The sequence below is a fragment of the Salminus brasiliensis genome, chromosome 22, assembly GCF_030463535.1.
Source record: "Salminus brasiliensis chromosome 22, fSalBra1.hap2, whole genome shotgun sequence".
NCBI lineage: Eukaryota > Metazoa > Chordata > Actinopteri > Characiformes > Bryconidae > Salminus > Salminus brasiliensis.
Window position 1 is genome coordinate 17,792,381 of NC_132899.1, and position 21,334 is coordinate 17,813,714.

A 21,334-nucleotide genomic window follows, 5' to 3' on the forward strand; every position below is an offset into this window, starting at 1 on the left:
ACTGATAGAACCACAGCTGCTAATTACACACAGAAAGTGTTTCATGTAGAGGCCGTTTAGAAACCAGTGCAGCAAGTGATGGGAAAGGCCAAAAGGCTAATTCTGTAATAGGAAACTCTCATACAAACGCACATTTACATGTGTCTGGGATTTTGCCTGTAGGTGGTGTAACTAGAGCAGCATGGGGTGTGGTAGAAGCGAGAGGTGTATTCTAGCCTCTGGTTCTGTTCGTTTAAAGCGGTGCTCTGTGACCCTGTGGTGAACCAGGTCCTCTGTCAGAACCTTTTTAGCCAAGATCTGTGCTTATTTCCACAGCAGGCCAACCTACATGTCTTTATTTGGGGTATAATGATGCATTCGGCCCACATGTTTAACTTAGTTTGACTCCAGTGCGTTCCAGATTAGATATTTTATGATGTTTTAAATGTTTTACTTTGCATAGCTGAGTAATGGAAGTTTAGTACATGGATGTTTGATACTGTGAATCTCGGACGTTTGCTTTCCCATTCAAATGCAAATCCCTTATAAGTGAAACCTCAGGAATTGTTACGTAACAGTCTGGACTCCTTATATTTACACTGTTAAAATGTAGCATATAGCAGCGTTCTTACCCTGGTCCAAGATGGCAGCATGCAGTAAAATGCAGAACAAGAGAACATGGCACTTCTGTAGTGAGTTTTTTTTTTTTTTTTTTTTTTAAAACAGTTTCTCACACGATGTCTGTAACAATGATGAGCATACACATCACTGCCAGACTCTGCTGTATATAGGAGAATATGTCACTTTGCCATGCGAACCAGACCATGTGACCACGACTTTGCCTCCTGATGTTATGATCAAATCAAAGATCTGACTATGCTTATATGGGTACATATGTTAATTCTGTATGAGCTATCATGGTGCTTGTTGTAAACCAGGCAGCCATAGCAGAGCTCATCAAATTATTCATGAGCCCACCAAAAAGCTGCTTGGTTCATTCTAGGGTGAAACCCATAGGGTATGTAGACATGTGAAACCACACATGACAATTTTTTTGCGTTCTTTAGGATTTTCAACCATTTCGACGAATCTCCTCAGTGTCACATTTATATTGTGATTGTACATTTGCAAAGCAAATTTGCACATTCTGTAAATAATAGTTTTTACTATAATAATAGTAAATTGTTTTTTCCTATTTATATTGTGTATGTATTGGTAATTTATCTACGTTTTGCATCTGAGTGTCTTGCTATCTCTTTGCTGCTGTGACACTGTGAATTTCCCCACTGTGCGACTAATAAAGGATTATCTTATCCTATCTTATCTTATCCTAAATCAAAAAGGGTTCTTCATTTAAGGAGTTTTTCAATCCTTACCCTTTTATGATGGGGGTATGATGGGGGACTGTATGCCGTACGCTGTACGTAAATGTAATCTAAATAAAGCATGTAAATAAAGCATGATGAGATTATATCTGAGAACTTTATGACCGAATTCCAAAATTGGTTTCAAGTTGCAACAAAAAGACCTTTAACTAATCAGGAATACTGGGACACAGAATGTCTGCACTTTTTTTCTTTTCAAGAGACCAAATTGTTAGCTGGTAACATCTGTTCTGTCTGAGACGCCTTTCACTCTGCAGTGCCATAAATCTGTAAGTTACATTGTTTGTCTCTGAAGATTTCTTGGCCACAGGGAAATGGCTAGACCAGCAAAACAGTATTAGTTGTACTGATGGACAAGAAGAGAACATTGTTCATATGACAATATTGTATGTAATGACAGGGTAGGAAAAGTAATGCACTGACTGTTAGAACGCTAAAGTACATCAAAGTTTGGTGCAGAGGCAAGACCTGAGCATGTGAAGAATACTCTGCTCACTTGGAGACAGTTATAGTCCACTGCTCAGAAAGGACTAAAACTATAACAATCTGCCACATGAAAATGCTTTGCAATTTTCCTCACCAACATAACAAAGCCCAGAGTAGTAGGATCATGATGGTGCATTATGAGGCTCAGCCTCAAACATTCACCCTTTCTTCAGTCAGGAGTGTTCAGTGCCGGAATTGTTAATTGCAGATGCATCAGTCATCACACCAGTGTTCAGTGTCCTAGAGTACATCACACACTCAGGCTTGGTCTTAGTGATTCGTATGTTGTACAACTACATACATAAATACATGAATCTTCTTAATTCAGATTTTGTTCTTGCATGCTTGCTGAGTCTAGAATGTTTTACATAATAGCACTAAGCTAACATGCATGCTTAGGTTGAGCGAAATTAAATGAGAGCCACAGGGATGTGTTTTCATCCCCAGCATCCCCTGGCCTCTGAGGTGAAGGTCAGGGGTTTGAGAGTGGGGAATTGTTAATGTGTCCGTGTTTGTTATTTTTATTTCCATCTGGGCAGTTGTATTGCCTGGGGCCAGAGCAGCTTTCTTCACTCATCTCTTACTCTCCTCTTTAGCCACAGAAACCCAGGCTCCAAGACAGACTCTCGGTCATACTCAAGTGTTCTCTCTAGCTTACAGTACAGCTCATATAAATCAAAATGTCATGTTTTGCCTTGTCTTTAAAGCTACGTTTATGCAGTGGGCACAAATCGCACTCCCCATTCCTCAAATATGACACACAACAGATTTCTTCCAGAGCTATGTTAAACCCAGTTGGATTGGAGACGCATTCATATGTGCTCATAGATTTGGATACATCTAGGAGCATAAACGGTCAGGTCTGCTAAAGCATCAGTACTTCTACTGATTGTTCCATAGTTCCCTTGTAACACGTGAATGTAACTGAGCAGTCAGGCTTGTAGCGTACAGTATATGTGGGCTTAATGTTTCAGAGACCGCTGTGGCACTGGAAGATTGACGGATGGTGTTGTCTTAAGTCAATTTGTCTAACCAATTAAGCTTATTGGCTGTAATGCATAATAACGCCTCATGCCGTTAGATCTCTTTACAGATGTATGTCAGAGTAGTGACTGCTGAAGTAGCTTGTCTGCTCATTTTCTTCTGTACTTGCAGAGAAGCCAGCCATCTGCAGGTTTAATTAGTTTAATTGCGTCCGAGGTGCTGGGTGTTCAGATCAGCTAAACAGTGTCTCAATGTTGTCTCATCTTTTCTAGCCTGTAAATGCAATGGCCATGCCAATGTGTGCCAAGTCCTGACGGGGAAATGTTTCTGCACCACCAAAGGGATCAAAGGAGACCAGTGTAACCTGTAAGTATCTCACACATCTACTCATCATGAACATGGCAGAATGCAGAATGCAAGGCTTTCAGTTATTTCTTTGAACTATTCTTTTTCTGGGGCTGAATAAATTCAACCTACATCTTTAATAGGGAAGATTTGATGGACTTTCTTTGGGATTTCTAAAATCTACACTGGATAGAAATTATACCTACAGGGTCAAACATATACATACACCAACTTGAATTATTAATTCAGTGGGGCTGAAAGTTCCAGTATCATTTAAGCATTCAAACATTCAAGCCTAAGAATGCTGTACCACTTGTTAAGCATGGTGGCGGTAGTATTGTAGGATGAGACTGTTTTGGTGGCGGTATGGTAATGGAATAATGAAGAAAGAGGACTACCTCAGAATTCTTCAACATTACCTCAAACCATCAGCTAGATAGTTGGACTTAAACTTGGACACAATGGGGATTCCCAAAGGGGTATGACCCCAAACACACATCAAACATGGTTGTTGGATGAATGTAACAGGCTCACATTAAGCTTTTAAAAGGGCCCCAACCCTAACAAATGTGGGCTTTGCCTAAAGGTCAGGTCAGTGGCAGGAACCCAAAAGATTTAATTCTCCCAGTTCTGTTGAAGAGCGATCAAATATCCAACCAGAATTCTAAAACTATCTTGTCCAGGTACAACTTATTAAGCTCCACTATACACACATACACACACCACCTGTCCCTATCTCCGGCATCCATGATTTAGATTCTGCCTTTATCTGCACTCACATGGTTAGCTATGACCCATGAGGTCAGTCTATAGTGCTGACACAGTGCATTGTGTGGTTAAAGAGCTGACTCTGAGCACAGAATCGCAGCATGTTCCTCAACACTTTTAATATTGCTAATGGAAAGAACAGTTGGGTGTGTGGGTATGGATGGGGGTGTACATGTTACACGGTACATTTCTTTAAAAAGCAGCTTCCTCAAGACCTCGAGTGCCTTCCCAGCACTGTGTTTTTTATTCTGGACAGCCTTCTACCTGCTGTGTAGTTATGGTTGTGCGTGCGTGTAAATTATATTGTCTACAGCACTGTTGAATGAAAAACCTCATTCTTTTTTTTTTTATTTGATTTATTAATGCAGTTATTTCTTTATTAGTTGTGCGTACATTAGTCTTTGTGTTTTGTGTCAGCTTTGCCCTCAGGCGATGTGCTGCCAGTGTATTTATGCATTGGTGTTCATCAGGAGAAAAAATGAGCGTGAAAGTAACCGAGAGGAGAGCGATGCCAGTTTACTGCTCTCTTTCCTCTCCCTCCCATCACTCAGAGCAGCCAGATGCCGTTGGCCTCCCCCCCCCGTAACGAGGCCCGTAATGAATCGCAGGGGCCGATTCAACCACATACAAATAAGATGCAGTTCAAAACACTTGATTAAAACTTGATGTGGTGCAGTGACCGCTGGCTGCGCCTCCTTTGTGTGTGCTGACATTGTGTGGTGGGGTGCAAACGTAATTCTAAAAGTTCCCATTAGCAGCAGTTACCCAAGCCGCCAGTGAAAAGGAGCTGATTGCTCTGCACATGAGGTAGTGGCTAGCGCAGAAATGCGTTGCCAAAAATAGTTTCAATGAGGGAGGGAAAAAGTGTCTAATAGGGACTTACAGAGCATGTGCTGTGCATGTGTGTGTTTTAGCTGGCAATTGTGTCCTGATTGGGGATTATTATAGCAGCACAGAAAGAAGGCGAGTTAGCCAGTGTTTGCTGTGTGGGTGTGCACTCAGTAGAGATTAAATTAAGGTACATGAAGTAGAGTGCATTATGTTTCATTGCTCTGGTGTAGGTCAGTATGTGTGTGTATGTGTATCTTCATTTGTGAAATGCCATCTAAATGAAAGGCAAGGGGAATGATGTGTTCAGGCTTTCAAACGCCAGCAGTGCTGTTTGTCCTCTGTCCTCTGTACCGTAGTCAAAGTACACTCTACCTTGTCCTCCCAGATTTATCACGCTCTGAGAGGGAGAAGAAAGACAAATGAGAATTTCAGGGCATTTGCCAGACTGTACATCTTTACTGGATATATTGTGCCCCACAAAAAATAGAGAGTGCAAAAATTAATATGTTGGTTTAAACTGCATAAATAATGTGTACCATTTTTATTGTGCTTATATAACTAAATGGGGACTTCATATTTCCAAGTGACCTGGTTAATGATGCCCCTGCATTGGTTTGATAAAACCAAAGCATTTGTTAGACCCTTTTTTTACTGAGACAGTGATTGTATAGAAGTGTTTGAGTAACAGCGTTTGGACACAGAAATGGTATTGCTTTGGGTGAATTATAGTCTTTTGAGTGTGATTTATTGTGTAATATCAGAACAGTCTGTTGAAGTACTCTGTGGAATGTTTTGTATATTGCTTTAGTAATTTTTAAAAGAAATGACACTTTTTGGCTGCAAGTTTCTGTCCATCCATGAATCATTTTTTTTCTTAGGAAGTAAATAACACCTTTTGGTTCTATAAGCAGCAGTTTTATGAGACACAAGTTCCTGTTTTATTATTTAATCCTGTGTCATTGACATTACATTCCCAAAACTCCTTCAAAAAGGTATTTTTGTTACTGCAAGTCACCTCTTGGATCTGGCTGACGTAGACTCCCTGGCTCAGTCAGCCGACTAAGTTTATCCACAAGGAGCTCATAGTGATGCCTTGCATTAATATCAGTCTGTCATTGTTAATGTATAGTCCTGCAGTTAAAGAGTGTGGTGCATTTCTTCACTTAACGTGGCCAAGAACCCCCTCGTTTGGCAAGAAAGTGATATATAATAACCACAGATGTTGTTTATGCGTGGTGTAAAGGGGCAGGCGAGTCTCACAAGATGAGTTTGCAAGCTGCTAAAAAACAAACAAAAAACTGGATGTACAATTTCTATTTATTTATTTATATTTATTTATATTTATTTTTTTTTTTTTTTGCATGCACCAACTTCACTATTATGTGGAATAGCTAAGCATGGGATGGTTGCACAGGCCAGTACACATCTCTACATCCCTCCCAGCCTCAGACAATAGAGGAGCTGAATGGAGAAAGTTTATTTTTGATGGCAACGTCCCAGCTCGAGTCTGCATGACCCACTCGCAACCAAGCTTCAGTTAACTGACCGATACCTGGACATTCTTCTGAAGAATTATTGGATACTATTCAGAATTCATAGGTCCATCAATAATGACCAGCCATCTTAGTCCCAGAGCATCCCCAACCCATGATACTGCTATCCTCATTCTTATATTAAAATGTATTGTTTAGTTTTCACCAAACATAACCCTGTTCATTAAAATCAGAAAGGGCAATTTAGTATTCACCTGTCCTCCAATAGGATTCTGACTTATCCATGTGGTCTTGAGTAAACAACACAGCAGTGTTCTTTTTGGAGAGTAGTGGCTGTGCACGGTCTTCTGGCCCAGATTTTGCCTGATGGAGTTGATTAATGTAATCATGCACTTAACATTCTCTTTCATTATCCTCTCTTTCTCTGTCTTTTTTGGAATTAATTAGGTTTTTTGTAGAGTACAATTACCTTTTATGCATTAATTTGAAATGATCATTCTGAACATTCATTTATTAAAATAGTAGGTCAGTATTCAGGTACAGTTTCTTAACGTTCACCATGCAATAGCACTTTAGTTTCTATTCTATTTAGTTCTATTTTGTTTACTTTGTGATATGCTATGGGATGACATGATCAGTAGTAAGAGTTCTGCATTGCTGGCAAAGGTATTGCATTGTTTGTATTATTGCATAACAAGGTTCAAATTGTAATATTATGTTTGAATTGCTTCGGTAGCGGTAATTGATTTAATTTCCGCATTGCATTATTCCTTACATTTAAGAGCAATTATTCTGGTTTTAAGCTTTCCAGTCCAGTCCCTGATGTCCCATGCAATCAACAAACAGCAAAAATGAAAGTATCTTAAGTGAGAGCACAAAGCAAGAGGAGCTTTAATAAGTCCTCTGCTTCACATTGCTCAGTAGCCTTAATATGACTGCATTTACCATTAAGGTCGCTCATAACATTTACACGCTAATTCAGCCTGCAGTTGAGATGGGATTTACAGCCAAATAAAGCCAAGTGAGATAGGCTCCCTACTGGCAGAAGATGCTTAGATCCCCCCTCTCTTCCTCCTCCTCCTCCTCCTCTATGAAAGAAAGAGCAAGGTGGTTGCACTGACAGTGACTTTGCTCATCAGAGGCTACAGACTCTAATCAGGCTTCTGGTTCTTTGCTCAGTAGAGCAGAAGGATGTGTAATCTGCTTAGTGTGAGAGCGTTCAGGAGGCAAAGTGGTGTTAATTGTTTAGCCGGTGTGAGGACGAGGTGGAGGAATCAAGTGCGTCTCCTGACTCACTTTAATGAAGGCAGGAAAATAAAGGAACATCACAATAGACCTGTATTACATAAGACAGCATTTGCTGGGCCAAACACTGGAATGGTAGGCCACAGACTCACTCCAGGGACTATTTGCTGGGGATGTTTCATGCTTCCAGAAGAAGACCAGAAGACCAGTTTGCACTTGTTTTTCTTTATCACTGACTGAAGTTAAGATTTATATAGCTTTGAACTTGACTTGGAAAAAAAACCCCAAATACTTGAGACTTCTCTGCTAACGACTAGATATAACCTATGCTATCGTTTTTAGAGTAGAACAATTGTATAGGCTAACTTCTGATTTTGTAACAGTTTGAACTAAACACTTTTATTTGACCAGGAAGAAAGAGGCACACAGTTCAATCTTCTAGGAGCTCCCATGCACTTAGCTTTGTACGCTAGCTAGCTTTATAAAAGACTTTTATTTTGTGCAGCAGTACCCCAAACGAAGACTGTATGATATACAACATATAAATGGTAAAAAAGTATGTTGGATACAGCTGTTGATTACAGATGTTGCAATAACAAGTGAACAATTATGATTGGGTCTAGCTGTGTAATTAAACATAAATCTAACCTCTCCTATGCTGCTCTAATCTACTGTCTAAACATAAAACATAGAACATAAAATACTTGATACTTAAAGGCCTTTAAGAAGATAGCTAAGCTGATTTCAGCCTGCAGTGTGCAGTGTTAGAAACTGCTGTTCAGGGGAACTGTGGAGGTCAGGATGAGATCAAGGAAACTCTGAGAGAGCGGCTTGTATGCTGGTAAGACAGTCTAATCAAAACCCCTCAGATGTGCAGTGTTGCCAGCACCAATATCTTCATGGAAAAAGTAAATAAAAGGAAACTTTAACTGGGAATGTGTTAAAAAACTCAATGTTTAAAGTATGCTACAGAACACCCGGATAAAGCAGATGAGTTTTGGAAACAAGTGCCATGGACTGATGAAAATAATACACGATCAGCAAAGAAGACTGTGCTATCTGTATCTAATTGGGCAAATTTCAAATGCAGTAAGTTTTATTGTTGATTAGCTACAGAATCTGTATTTACCACTTCCAACAAAAGTATCTTTTGACCAAGGGTGCCAATACCTTTGCATACGACTGTAGGTCTACAACAACAAATGTACATTTTAATGTCTATTTTTTGTCTATTTCTCTTTTTGTTGCTGTTTGTGAAAGTAGCTATTACAACTTCTTACATTGTATGTCTTATTGTAAAGAATCCTAATTTTACACTCTCTCTAATTACTCTTAATGTCGCACATGAGTTATTTAATGCATTCAGGCATTAAACAGCTCTTAATGATGTGTTAATTACAGAAACTCATATCGCAGTAGCAGCTAATTATGCATCCCAAAACCAACCTATTGCCTTCCTGTTGTGCTTGGCATGACCTAACAGTCCTCAGCGCAGTGATGCATTTTGCTTTAGGTCTATTTTGAGATGATGTATTTGTGTATGTTAACACTTTTGTTCTGTAAATTTCCTACTCATAAAATATTGAATGCGTCAGTTATTCATGTCAGCTGTAAATATAGCAGTGTTTAATGTAGAAATTGCTGTTCTAATCATATCCGGAATACATTTTAATGGTATTACTTATGCTTTATATTTTAAAACTAAATGTTTTTTACAATTTTATTTTTCTTATTTCTTATTATATAAGTTCCGAATTCAGACTCCTAAGACTTGAATGTGATGCCTGAAACTTACCTAATATACTTTTTGCAAATAAATAAGTGTGACTTCATACAGAATTTATATATCTTTTTTGACAACGTGCTTCACAGACAGGATTTAATGCATTATTTAATACATTAATTAATGCATTATTAATAGTGACACTGGCTCTTCTAATAATTTATATAATATATAAATGTTGATTATTTTAAGGTTGTTTAATTCCCAAGCTATAAAACCAGTGCGTTGCACTGTTCAGTGTTTTCACTGATGCCAAGTATGAATGCGTTGCTATTATTGAACCATGAATGATGTGAAATAGTTCTAAGGGCTTCTGTTCACCAGTCCTGAAATTGTCCATTACTGGTGTCATTTTTTTTGCCTTTTATTGAATAGTCATGAATGAAACAGCCAGAACAGATCAGACACGAACACATACGGTGCTTTTAAGGTGAAGCGAGGCGCGACTCTGCAGACCTAATGGTTTACTCCCACTTTGAATGCCATTGTGTTGTACTGTCATTTAAATGCTCCATTTAAATTTCTTTTGCAGATGTGATTCAGAGAATCGTTACCTTGGCAACCCTCTGAGAGGAACCTGTTACTGTGAGTATGCTGTCCTTTACCTTGAAAAGTAATCCATGTGAATAACAGCAAAAAGATTTCGATCTTTTAAACTGATTCTTGTTACACAGTTCACTGAGTATTTTAACATCTTTTTATTAGTGACAGAATGCAGCGTTTTTCAGACTAATCTATTGAACCGGTTTTGTACAGATGATCATCATGAACAGTAATTTTCAACATGCTTCCACAAAACCATTTACTTGAGGTTTACATTAAAAGCCATTGGGTAGTTTCTGAATTGTGTGAGGCCTATAGGCACCATGTCGAATGCCAGCCATGGGCTAAAGGGGTATAAAGCACCCCAGCATTGACCTGTGGAGCAGTGGAACTGTGTTCTCTGGAATAATGGTGCACCATCCAGTGCTTTGGGGATGAGGTGGGGTGGTGATTATCCAACGTTCTGGCCTCACAAACACCATCTGCCGCTGAATGCAAACAAATCCTCACAGTAATGCTTCAAAATCTAGTAGAAATCTTCCCTGAGAAGTAGATACAGTTACAGTTATTTTTTTTTACCAATAATACCATTAATTTATGAAGAAACAATGGATGAGGAGGGCTCCAAATATGGTTGTTCCATATAGTATACATAACTACATAATGATGAAAACTACAGCTGTTGCATTCTGACCTCTTTAAGGTGAGACGAACATGAGAGAATGGTTTACCCAAGTTTTTACAGTCCAACAGGAGCAAGTCTGCTCGTATTTGGAGTTTTTTTTTTTGTTAATTTTTTATTTTATTTCAGTATTCATGTGCAATCAGACAGGAACTCCCACCCACACCTCTGTGTTGATAACCTATTACAACAGATTCTTCCCTCTGGAAAACTAGTCCTGTCTCCCAAAGAACTAATTATACAGATTTAGAGCATCATTATACTGGAGGATGAAGGATTCGTTGGGCATAAACATTACCACATTCAGTATCTGCCCATTGGCTTTTGTTATAGGTGGGTTTCAGTCAACACGGTTTCATGTCCCTTTCTGAAGATAGCAAAATGCATTAAAATAACTGTCAATGCTAATCAGCTCTGTGCTGCAGATTCCAAATCTACAGAGTAGATAGAAAAATGCCAGAGTGTTGCTTTAAGGAGTGCAGCCCGTGTTGTAGCTTAACTGTAACTGTAAAAGAGCGAGCCTTTCTAAAATGGTTGATCAGATCATCTCAGCAGAGCCTGGGAGCGGGAAGTGTAGGTAGAGGTGCTGAGGGATACTCAGCGTACATCACGCAGGATGTGTGATGATAGAGTAAGTGCACACACATACACTTATGCAAAGATTGTGTGTGTGTGTGAAGGGCACAGAGGTGTAGCACTAGGTGGCAGTGTTGCGGTTTGTCATAAGTGAGAATCGCGTGTGCGTGTATGCTTTTTACATTCTCTATCGGCCGTCATCATGGAGCCCATCCAGTCTTAATGCAGTCAGGAGCATTTAGGACATCAGATTTCACTCAGTCTGCAAAAGCTGCCAGCATTATCCCCAAGCTATCATCAATCCACATTAAACAAACCCATCAATTTATCAATCACTCTCCTGCCACTCCACTCCTAGTATATCTTTTAGATGGAGTGCGTAGGCTCTGAGCGACCGGTTCAATTACTCTGATTAGAGGAGAGCTGGTGTGCCCATGTCTGCCTCTGCCTCTGCTGCACTTGCCTCAGAGTATGTTGTACTGCTGTACTGCTGGAGAGAGTGGGCTGGAGAGCGAGTTGTGAAATAGGCCTGTGGAAGTGAGTGAAGTGAGTGATTGAGCTAATTAAAGACACGCGGGTAGAAGGTTTGGCAGAGGCAGCGGCGCTCAGAGGCACTTCCCTCACTCTTGCTTGCGCTCTTGCTTTCTGTCTGTCTCTCTCACTTTCTCTCTCCCTCTTCCCTCTTAACTCTTTGTTGCTTAAATTATAGCCATTGGTCACAGAAGCTGCTTAATCTTTGGCTGGCACAGCTTTCTGACTCGACACAATGTCCAGAACTACTTCAGTGTAGAGGAGAACAGCTCATTTGTTAGTTTACTTAATATCCTCCACCCCACCCCCCACACACACTGGGGAAGCTCTCTGGATGTCAACAGTACATGGCATAACTCAGTCTAGCCCTGATGGAAAAATCTTTACTGGCCAAGCTATGGACGTCCATAGATTAGCTGGGGTCAGAGTAGCTCTGGTGACCTGAGTGTGGTCTATAAAGGTGACCTATACATCTGCAGCTGTGGTGTGCCAGCACTGCACTACTTGTGGAAACTGTTTAGGTGTGGAAGCGGCTAATGACAGGCTGTCGGGGCTGCACATTTGAGATGGACAGGATGCAATTTTGGGAATGTCACACTAGTGGACATTTGATGTACAGTTAAAGGTTCTTTTGATGGATTGTTAATCGGCTTGCACTTGTTGACACTAAATATGTAAAGAATCCGAACCAACAAGATGCTTTACATGTTACCTCAGTGACCTTGCACATATCGTAAGCACTGATGTCGACCAATTTATACTTTTTATTACTTTTTAATATTTAAAAATTTCCAGTGTAACCGTTTGTCCAGCATGAAATTCAGTTTCGGAGATCATATTAGATAGCATCTGTGGAAGCCATTAAATTGCATTCAAATTGTTCCATTTACATCAAATTAGGATGGCGTGATTCTAACTCAATACACCAGTATTAAAACACAAAAATATTATCTAATCACAATGTGTAAGGCTAATTAACAGATTAATTTACAGGAGGTAGTAGAGATTCATATTTATGGCTAAAGCTACATTTACTTCCTTCCTTCTCCTCCTTGTCATGGTTGTTTATCATCTGTTCCAAGCAGTGTTCCAAACATGTCCTTGCATAAAAGGATTTTCCAGTCTTGGGCTTTTGAAAGTTACTCCAAGAGAAACAGCAGAGTACAGCGCCACCTCTGCGCGTGAATCAGCTCTCTGCAAAGCATGCGACCATAGTATATATTTATAGGTAAAGCTACATAAATAAAACAAGTGGGGTAATTCAGTAGGCTCAAAGCAGAAGTACAGGCAGGATACTTCAATTTAGGGGCATTAGTTGAGCCTAAATCACTGTAGCAGGTATTTTGTATGTAATTTGGTTTGCCATGTGCACTTTGGGAAGCTCAAGCGAATAAAAACAGTAAGTTAGGATGGTATAATGTTCCCAAGAAAAAAGGTAACATGGAACACATAAAAATTGCGGGCCTGCGCATTACCAAAGTAGCATGTATCATTGAAAGAGCATAACTCGACAGAACACTGGCATTTACTCGAAAATTGGGACGCTCTAGCCTTTATATTATCTGGTTCCTTTGAAATTTCAGCATGTGCTTGGTCGGAAATTTATGAAAACCAGGTGCAAAATGCTTTAAAGCTGAAGCGAGCCACTTATTTTGGTTCAACCAGAAACCAGAAGATCTGCTAACAGTAACCACCGAAATTGAGAACCCAGAAATGTGAAAAGGGTCCATTTTCACTCTTCGCCGAATGCTCAATTATGCATCACTCTCATATACAGTCTCACTCGCAATTCGAAAAGTTAGTAAATTGACAATCAAGTGATTGACACATTGCAGCAATGCGACTCAGCCGCTTAAGGCCTTTTCTCGGATAGTAGAGCTTATTTTTGTAAGCGTCAGTAGTGCTAAATCTCTCCCTCAAAAGCAGTTTGATATTGTAGTATGTTGAAGTGCTCAAATAACCATATTTTGATTATTATGCATTCCTAATTGACAAAAATGAAAGGACTTTGTGGATTCAAGTGAGATTAATGATTCAAATACATTTAAGCTGAAGCCTCATTTTGTTTGTTTGTGAAATTTTATAACTAATGTTTGGGTTGTCCCTAAATAACCACTGTGCCTCGCATGCTTTTACGGAGTGGTGCACAAAGATGGCTTTTGAGCTAAAACAGCAATGGCCTTGAATATTCCTATCATAATAGCCTGTTAATGGGGTGTCTATGTGTCCTTCACTTTATTGGACAGGTAATTACTCATTACTAGCCCAGTCACAGCAGCAGTCCAGATAGTAAAGAGGATGTGCTCTGTATTCTGATGGAGCTCTGCCCACGGCCTGTTAGGACACTGCTGTAGACCGCAACAATACAGAGAATACAGAGTCGCTGGATTTGGAATGATTTCCTAGCTGTTTGAGGGCTTATTTTTTCTATCTGTGAGATGCTCTTTTATGTAAGCAGAAGTGTCAAACCTCAGACATTTGTAAAGTTCAATCGGAAGGCATGCTTTTTACAGCCGTTGCGCATTCAGCACAGAAGGGCTAAAGTTAGTACAGTTAAGGTGACTGATGACTCATGTAGCACTTTAAAGTATCCTTCATGAGGTGTGTGTAGAAATATACGCACACTCTTTCATAATGCCATATTTTTAATCAATGGGGTGCCACGGTGACCTCGTTTTTGAGGTGAGCTACTATGCATTAGTATCATGCTTTCTAATGAATGAATTATGATTGAATATTATTCAATGTATAATAATTGATGGGACTTGATTGCTTTAGGTTGTAAAATATTTAACTCAAGTATCTTCTGAACCTTTTGAACAGACAACCTGCTAATTGACTACCAGTTCACCTTCAGTCTGCTTCAAGAGGATGACCATTATTACACTGCCATTAACTTCATGGCCACTCCCGAACAGGTTAGTCATTGTTCATTAATCTTGCACAGTATTTTAAGCTGCCTGTAGTTGCTGTAATATATAAGTGTGTTTTGTTCTCGTTTGAGCAAGAGAGAGAGAGCGCAAGTGAGCAGCTTATAACAAAACCCATTTGTGTTGATTTCATTAGTTGTAAATGAAAGTATTCTCCTGCATTTTCCTATTCTATAATGCCGCTGTCAATCAACATAAGCAGCACTCTGATATGAATGGAATGTATGCATGAAGTTTCCTTAAAAGCCCAAAACAGCCATTGTATGATGATAGTCATTTATTTTTCCCTTAATGTCTTTTCTTCCAATTTAAGACCAACAAAAATTTGGACATGTCCATCAATGCTTCAAACAACTTCAACCTCAACATCACTTGGTCTGTTGGATCAACAGGTAATTACATCTTCATGCTTTACATGTTCCCCTGTCTGTTTGTGCCCCCCCCCTTACCTTTGTCTTAACCATTTTACGTGTCACATCTTTAGTAGATGTGTTGTGTATTTTGCAGCTTTGCCAGGGCGAGGACACGGCTGCTCCGTGTTTGCTCTTATTATTTATATCTGATCCTCTATCATCCAAAAAGTCACCAGTCACTTTTTTTGTGGTGACTTTGACATTTTCACTCCTGTTTAACAGGTTCACCCTATCCCCCTCGACCTTTCAGTGCTCCGCCATTAATATTTGGAACATCGTCTCCCTGTTTAAAGACACTCTCCCCTGAGAAGGGCTCCTTACAATAGTCTGGCCCACAGCTCAGAATTCTGGGGCTGAGACGTCTTCAGGAGTACTGAATGATTTCAATTAAGATAAACGCTCCCACAGAGGAGCACTTGGGTTGTCATTTTGAGGGCTTTGTTTTATAGTGGGAATGCGTGGTTAAAGAAATTAAAGAACAGAAAGGAAGGGGAACAAAATCTTTCTCACTCTCGCACTCTCTCACTCTCTGTCGTTCTCACTCTGTCTTTTTCTCCCTCTTGAATTAAAGCTGAAAGTGTACACTTAAGTCACATTTTTGATTGCTTCATTTTAAATCCATTAAGATGGTGTACAGAGACAGCATTACTAAATCGTCACTGTTCAAATATGTATACTGTATTATATATGCACATATGTAATGTAATAATGTATATTATAATATAATATCAAATTCGGGGTGCCCTTGGCCAAAGCACAGTTAGTCTTTTTTTTTTATTTTTTTTTTACTGAGAAGTAGTGAACACAGCCTCTGTAGCTAATCAAATATAAAACACAGTATTTTAAGTAAATCCATTTGCTTTACATTACTTTTTTTTTTAAATTATACAGTTATACAGTTGCTTAAATAATGTTTGAGTGTTTGCACAAGGTTTGGATCATTTCTAAAAGCCCCTGATTACAGTTAGGGACCTCTGATATGATTTGCAGATCAGACCTTGTCAAAGAAAATCCGAGCCAATGCAATGCTAAGGGTGTCCAAACATTTGCATACACCACACTAATAATTTAGATTTTTTGGTTGTTATGAATGACCCTAAGACATTTTAGCTCTCAGATAACTTTAAGCAAGGTCTCAGTCCTTGTCAGCCATCATTAGGACCATTGTGGTCATGGACTCAGAAGCTGCTTAGCACTCTGGAAATGAGCATTGATGCCCACAAAGAAGAAGAAATCTATATTCATATAAAAAATAGCGAAGAAAACGAAGCCTGATAAACTCAAGTGATGTTTTCAAACTGTATTCAGACATTTTTTGAATATTTAATGATTTACAAAATGAGCAGTTTTGTTTAATTAAATATAGGCTGATTATCACATTTTGGAAAGTGTAAAGTACCGTCAAACATCGTTGTCCCTTCACTCTTCTAACCTGATGCTGAATGAATGTTGTATTTTACCTAATTGTCCTCTGTGAAATAAACACCTGTATCTCAAACTGTTCTCCCAACAGCGGGTACCATTTCTGGAGAAGAAGTCCCAATTGTGTCCAAGACCAACATTAAAGAACACAGGGACAGCTTCTCCTGTGAGAAGTTCAGCTTTCGCAGCAATCCCAACATCACCTTCTATGTCTATGTCAGCAACTTCTCCTGGCCAATCAAAATACAGGTATGGGCACACATTATGCTCTTTTAGCTTTGGATTCATACTTGTTTTAGGCAACTACTTTTATCTTTTAGGATTTATGAAAAAAAGTATTTGTATTGTTTTAATTATACTTATTTAAATTGTATAACCTAAAACCACCGAAAACATCCTGCAGCCAAAACATTGTGACCACTGACCAATGAATATAGCGCAAGCCATAACCATTTTTAAAGGTAGATACGGGAGAAATGTGTCACAACACACTGCATTGCATTCTGCTTTGCTGTTCAGTTGGGTAATGAATGGCACAAATATGCACTGTGGGAGGAAGACAAGGGGAGTCATTGAGGGGAGTGTTATACTGCAAAACCCTGGGCTCAGGCATTAGCTTGATAGGTGCCACCTACCTAAACTTTGTTACAGACCAGATTGTTTTTTTATTGGCTGTGTTATTCCGCCTTCGAGGCGGTGAATTCTTTCAGCGTGATAACACACCTGCAACATTGGACACACAGTTTGGGAATGGGATGTATAGAACTTGCAGAAAGGATGTGCCGCTAACATCTTTGTGCCAGATAGATATGAAAAAGGCACTCCTATCCCTCTGAATGAAATACTTAAAGCCGAAATTTTTACATTTAATTCTCATGGGAAATGTCAAGCTGAGTCTCAATTCCTATAGTTTCATATTGATACGGAAATTATGTTTTCAAAAAAAAAAAAAATCCTCTGCAGTTGTTTGAGAACAGAATCCTTAGGAAAGACGTATGTTAACGCTGCGTTGAGTCTGTGCACCAGTGTCAAATGAAAAGGCTGAAATGGAATTCAGCAATCATTCTCTCCTGGAAGTGGAGATCATTGATCACTACACTTTAAAATGCAGTTAGACAAAAGAAAACACTCTTAAAAAGATCCATGGCTTTGTAATGTGGAAATCAATTATTTAGATATGCACTGGGACGGTTTTATAACAATTCTCCAAAATATTCATTCCTTAGTCTTATGATCCATAAAATTGAATCTGCGCTTATGTGGGAGTATATTACATCGCCAGATGCCTAGATGACTGCTACGTAATGGCAGTCTCAGAGTGATGTTTAGAGACGGATGGGATTGCTAGAAAACATTAAAGTTGAATTTACACCGATGTGCATTACTCTCTCTATGATATATATTCGCTGTCTATTGCCTGCAGGCATACATAAGCAAATGCACATATAGGAAATTGGGTTTAAAGGCAGTATCAGTGTTTGCTGTCAGGTTGGCTTTAGAAGAGTGAAAAATAAGTAAATAAATAAATAAACAAACAAGATCTTCGCATCAGTAAGTGAGACTTATTTGCTCATTATCTGGTTTGCCCCTGTCGTCCAGAAAACAGATCCGCTCACCTCTTTTCTTTGCAAGTCAGCACACACTTCGACATCTGTCCCTCTAACTAAACGCAGCCTCTTCTTCCGAGGTCCGTCTCTTACTGTGGCGTAAATAACTAAAACCACTGTAGCGTACCGTGAGCACGAAGACTTGGGGAGAAGACAGTGTGTTCTGTCCAGTGCTGAGCCCTGAGGGGAGTGACCGCACTAGAGTCTCATCCTTTCTGACTCCCTCTCTCGACATCGCTCGCTGTCCTGCCCATGTCGGGCTGAGTGTGGTGCCCAGGGCGGGCTGACATCAGAGCTAGGTGGCATTGGGGCCCATGGGGGCTGAGCTCTACAGGAGCAGGGTTAGGACTGGGCCGCGTGGATGCAGATGCAGATGTGATCTGGCATTGTGAACCCACCTTCCGTCACTCTGGCCTCAACATCATCACCCTGCAGTGATGAAGCTTCAGACAAGCTTTGTTTTGACATACAGACACTAACCCAGGGTATCATTTTCAGGTTGGACTGAGTTACTCTTGGATGTAGAAAATGGGTTGCAAGGTGGTGTTCTTGGAGTCATGCCAGCTTTTACAGTAAACCATTGGTTAGCAGCGATGATCAAACCGATTTGATTTAGTTATGGTTCACTATAGAACATTTATATTATATAATATTGTTATAACACAGGTCATTATCCTGCTTAACCTTTTTTCACTTCTACTTTTTGTCATATACTTTTTTACTCTCTTACTCTAAAAATGGTTATTTTAAGGTAAAAAACAAACTATCTTGTCTATAATTTCCTAACTATCGTCACATACCTCACTTGTAGAGGTAAAATGTAAACACAGCAAAGTGGTGCAAGAGGGGCCACCAGTGTGTGAAATTACCAGGCTCTACGCAGATTTACATGTGTGCCATACGCCATCCGTTTATTATAGGTTGACTTAATTTTAGGGGATGTTCAGTGATTTTTTTTTGTACTCTTATACTCTTCAGTCGCGTGGAGTGTTATTTTGTCCTCATAGTGTTTTTGTAGCCAGAAATAATGATTAACCAGTGACTGGACCTTCTAGACAGATGTCTTTATACTACAATCACTTGAGACACATTCACTGCACTCAGGTCACTAATTGTAGACTACTAGTACCAATTGCCTGGAGCTCTGCAGAATTAGGTCAGGCATTGTAAAAGATGGATGATCATTTATTTTACATTATTTATGTTTATTAGAGAGTTTTATTCTCTAACATTCTTGTAAAAAAAAACTATTTAATATTTTTTATATTTTTATATATAAAAAAAACGACACAGAAAAACTATAAAGGGGAAAACACCCAAGAGGCTCAATACTTTTATAGGCACTATATAGTCTGTAGATCCATGAAAAAAAATTGCAGTTTGTGAGGGAGGGGGGGAAGGGGACAAAAAAATAAAAGCCATTAACTGAAACAAACTATAATGGTGACCAAAGAGATGACATCAGATTCATAGACTCTTACCTAGTCATCTAGCCATCACAATCATGCTATTTTTTCCTGCTTCCAATACGTCCACTTTAAGAGCTGGCTGAACTTGCTGTCTAATATGTATGTCCCCCTGTCCACCTGTCCACCCCTTGACAGATGCCATTTTAGCAAAATATAAATGTTGTTTACTTCACCTGTTAGTGGTTGTGTCCAATCCTGTGCATATGTTGATTCAGCTAAGGCTGCTACTTATCAGTTGATACCTGAACTTGGTGTAATGGAATTGGTAAAGTGCAGTTAGTTCATGCCTATAGATTAGGGATTTGATTAACTTAATATCCAAGTTGTAATCATGAGTTCTATAAAATGACCATTTTCAATAATTTATTAACTTCAGCAGCCCTTTAATTCATTAAGAGAGGTTCATTAGTTGTATCTGTTGTTGCTACAAGGAGGCCAGACATTGGTGTCCAGAACTCGTCCACTTATACTGTTTAAAATTTTGTAGCAGCTCATTTGGGTCGCTGGCTAGCATTACGCAGCTATTTTGCATGCGTTTCATGCTCTTCTTTGTTGACACATTTTCGGCCCTTAATGAAAGCATGTGGTTAGGCAGGCCAGGAGGTCATGATCTTTTAAAGGACTGCATTTACATACAAGGAAGTCCTGACTGTTACAAGCTACTATTGTAATTTCGAGTGCACATGATTTGTCATCTGTTTAATTCTTTCTTCAGCACCCTGTTTTGACTAATCTAAGGCTTTGTGCTCAATAAGCCCAACATTGTGTCAGTAGCTTAACAATATTAAACAAATTTGCCTTAGAACCCACTATAATGAGCACACTGGATCAGCCAAGTATTAAAACCTTCTTTTTCCTGCTTCTTTGTTTTATTTGTTGCATAAAGAGAAGAAGAGATTTATGTGTCTCTCACATGGAAGATCATAAATGTTCATCCTTAAACTCAAGTAGCTTAAATTACTGTTGAGCAAATTACTGTTGTACAGCTGTTTTGTAAAGCACACAATCATAAATAGGAGGATTCTGTCTAGTTAGTGCTGTATTTTTTGAAGATTCCCTTCATGATTCTTCAGAACATTTGCTTTTGGAGCTTTGCTGGTAATAGGGTGTGTTCTATAAAGGTCTGTGTCATTCGCTGCACGTTACTATAGACACTCTCCACTAATGAAACCACAAACTAATATTGATCAATATTCATGTTTCCATGCCTGTAGCCCATGTGAGATGAGTATGAGATAAGGTTAATTTATTTACAGACCCCTTTTCAGCCCTTCATTTCTGCTGCTTTCCCCTCCATTCATCCAGTAATAGTTTTCTATTAGATTTTCCAAAAGCAGAGTTGCTTATTTACCATGGAGAAAAAGGGCATCGTTAAATCAAATGGCCTCTGTAACACTATGAGCTCGTTCCGAGCGTGTGTTTATGATCACAGTGTCCGATCAGCATTTATTAGCTGACGGGAGGAAATTGAGATCGCAAATATGAGCGCAGGCATTTACGTATGAGAACCTGACCTCACAGAAAATATGCCAAATGGAATCTGGAGAGGCAGAGTGCTCCGGGTTGTGCGGGAAACCCAATCTGACGAAGCATTTACTACACTGCAGCGAGCAGACTGTAGCCACCGCTTACCGCTCAACACTGCTCATTCTGCTGAGATGAGGTCAGCCTGTGCGCTAATGATTATGCTCTCGCTCTATACCACCTGTAGTTGCTAGGTTCTGGGAATATTTTATCTTTTCAGTATGATTGCTTCAGGTTGAAAATTTTGCCTTTTTCCAGTATGTTGTAATGCCAGAGTTGTTTAATAAGAATAGGAAAACAAAACAGGTTTTAAGGTTTAGGAAGACCTCCACCCCACC

The 21,334-nt window shown here is 39.4% G+C and overlaps 1 protein-coding gene across 1 annotated transcript in view; it reads left to right on the top strand.

The window, feature by feature from the left end:
• Nucleotides 1–21,334, top strand: part of atrnl1b (attractin-like 1b) — a 95,221-nt gene that overhangs the window by 30,207 nt on the left and 43,680 nt on the right. Inside the window, exons 20-24 of the mRNA XM_072666941.1 lie at nt 3,107–3,200; nt 9,832–9,884; nt 14,455–14,549; nt 14,875–14,953; nt 16,488–16,645. Of these exons, the coding sequence (XP_072523042.1) occupies nt 3,107–3,200; nt 9,832–9,884; nt 14,455–14,549; nt 14,875–14,953; nt 16,488–16,645 (479 nt within the window). The remainder of the gene's footprint in view (nt 1–3,106; nt 3,201–9,831; nt 9,885–14,454; nt 14,550–14,874; nt 14,954–16,487; nt 16,646–21,334) is intronic.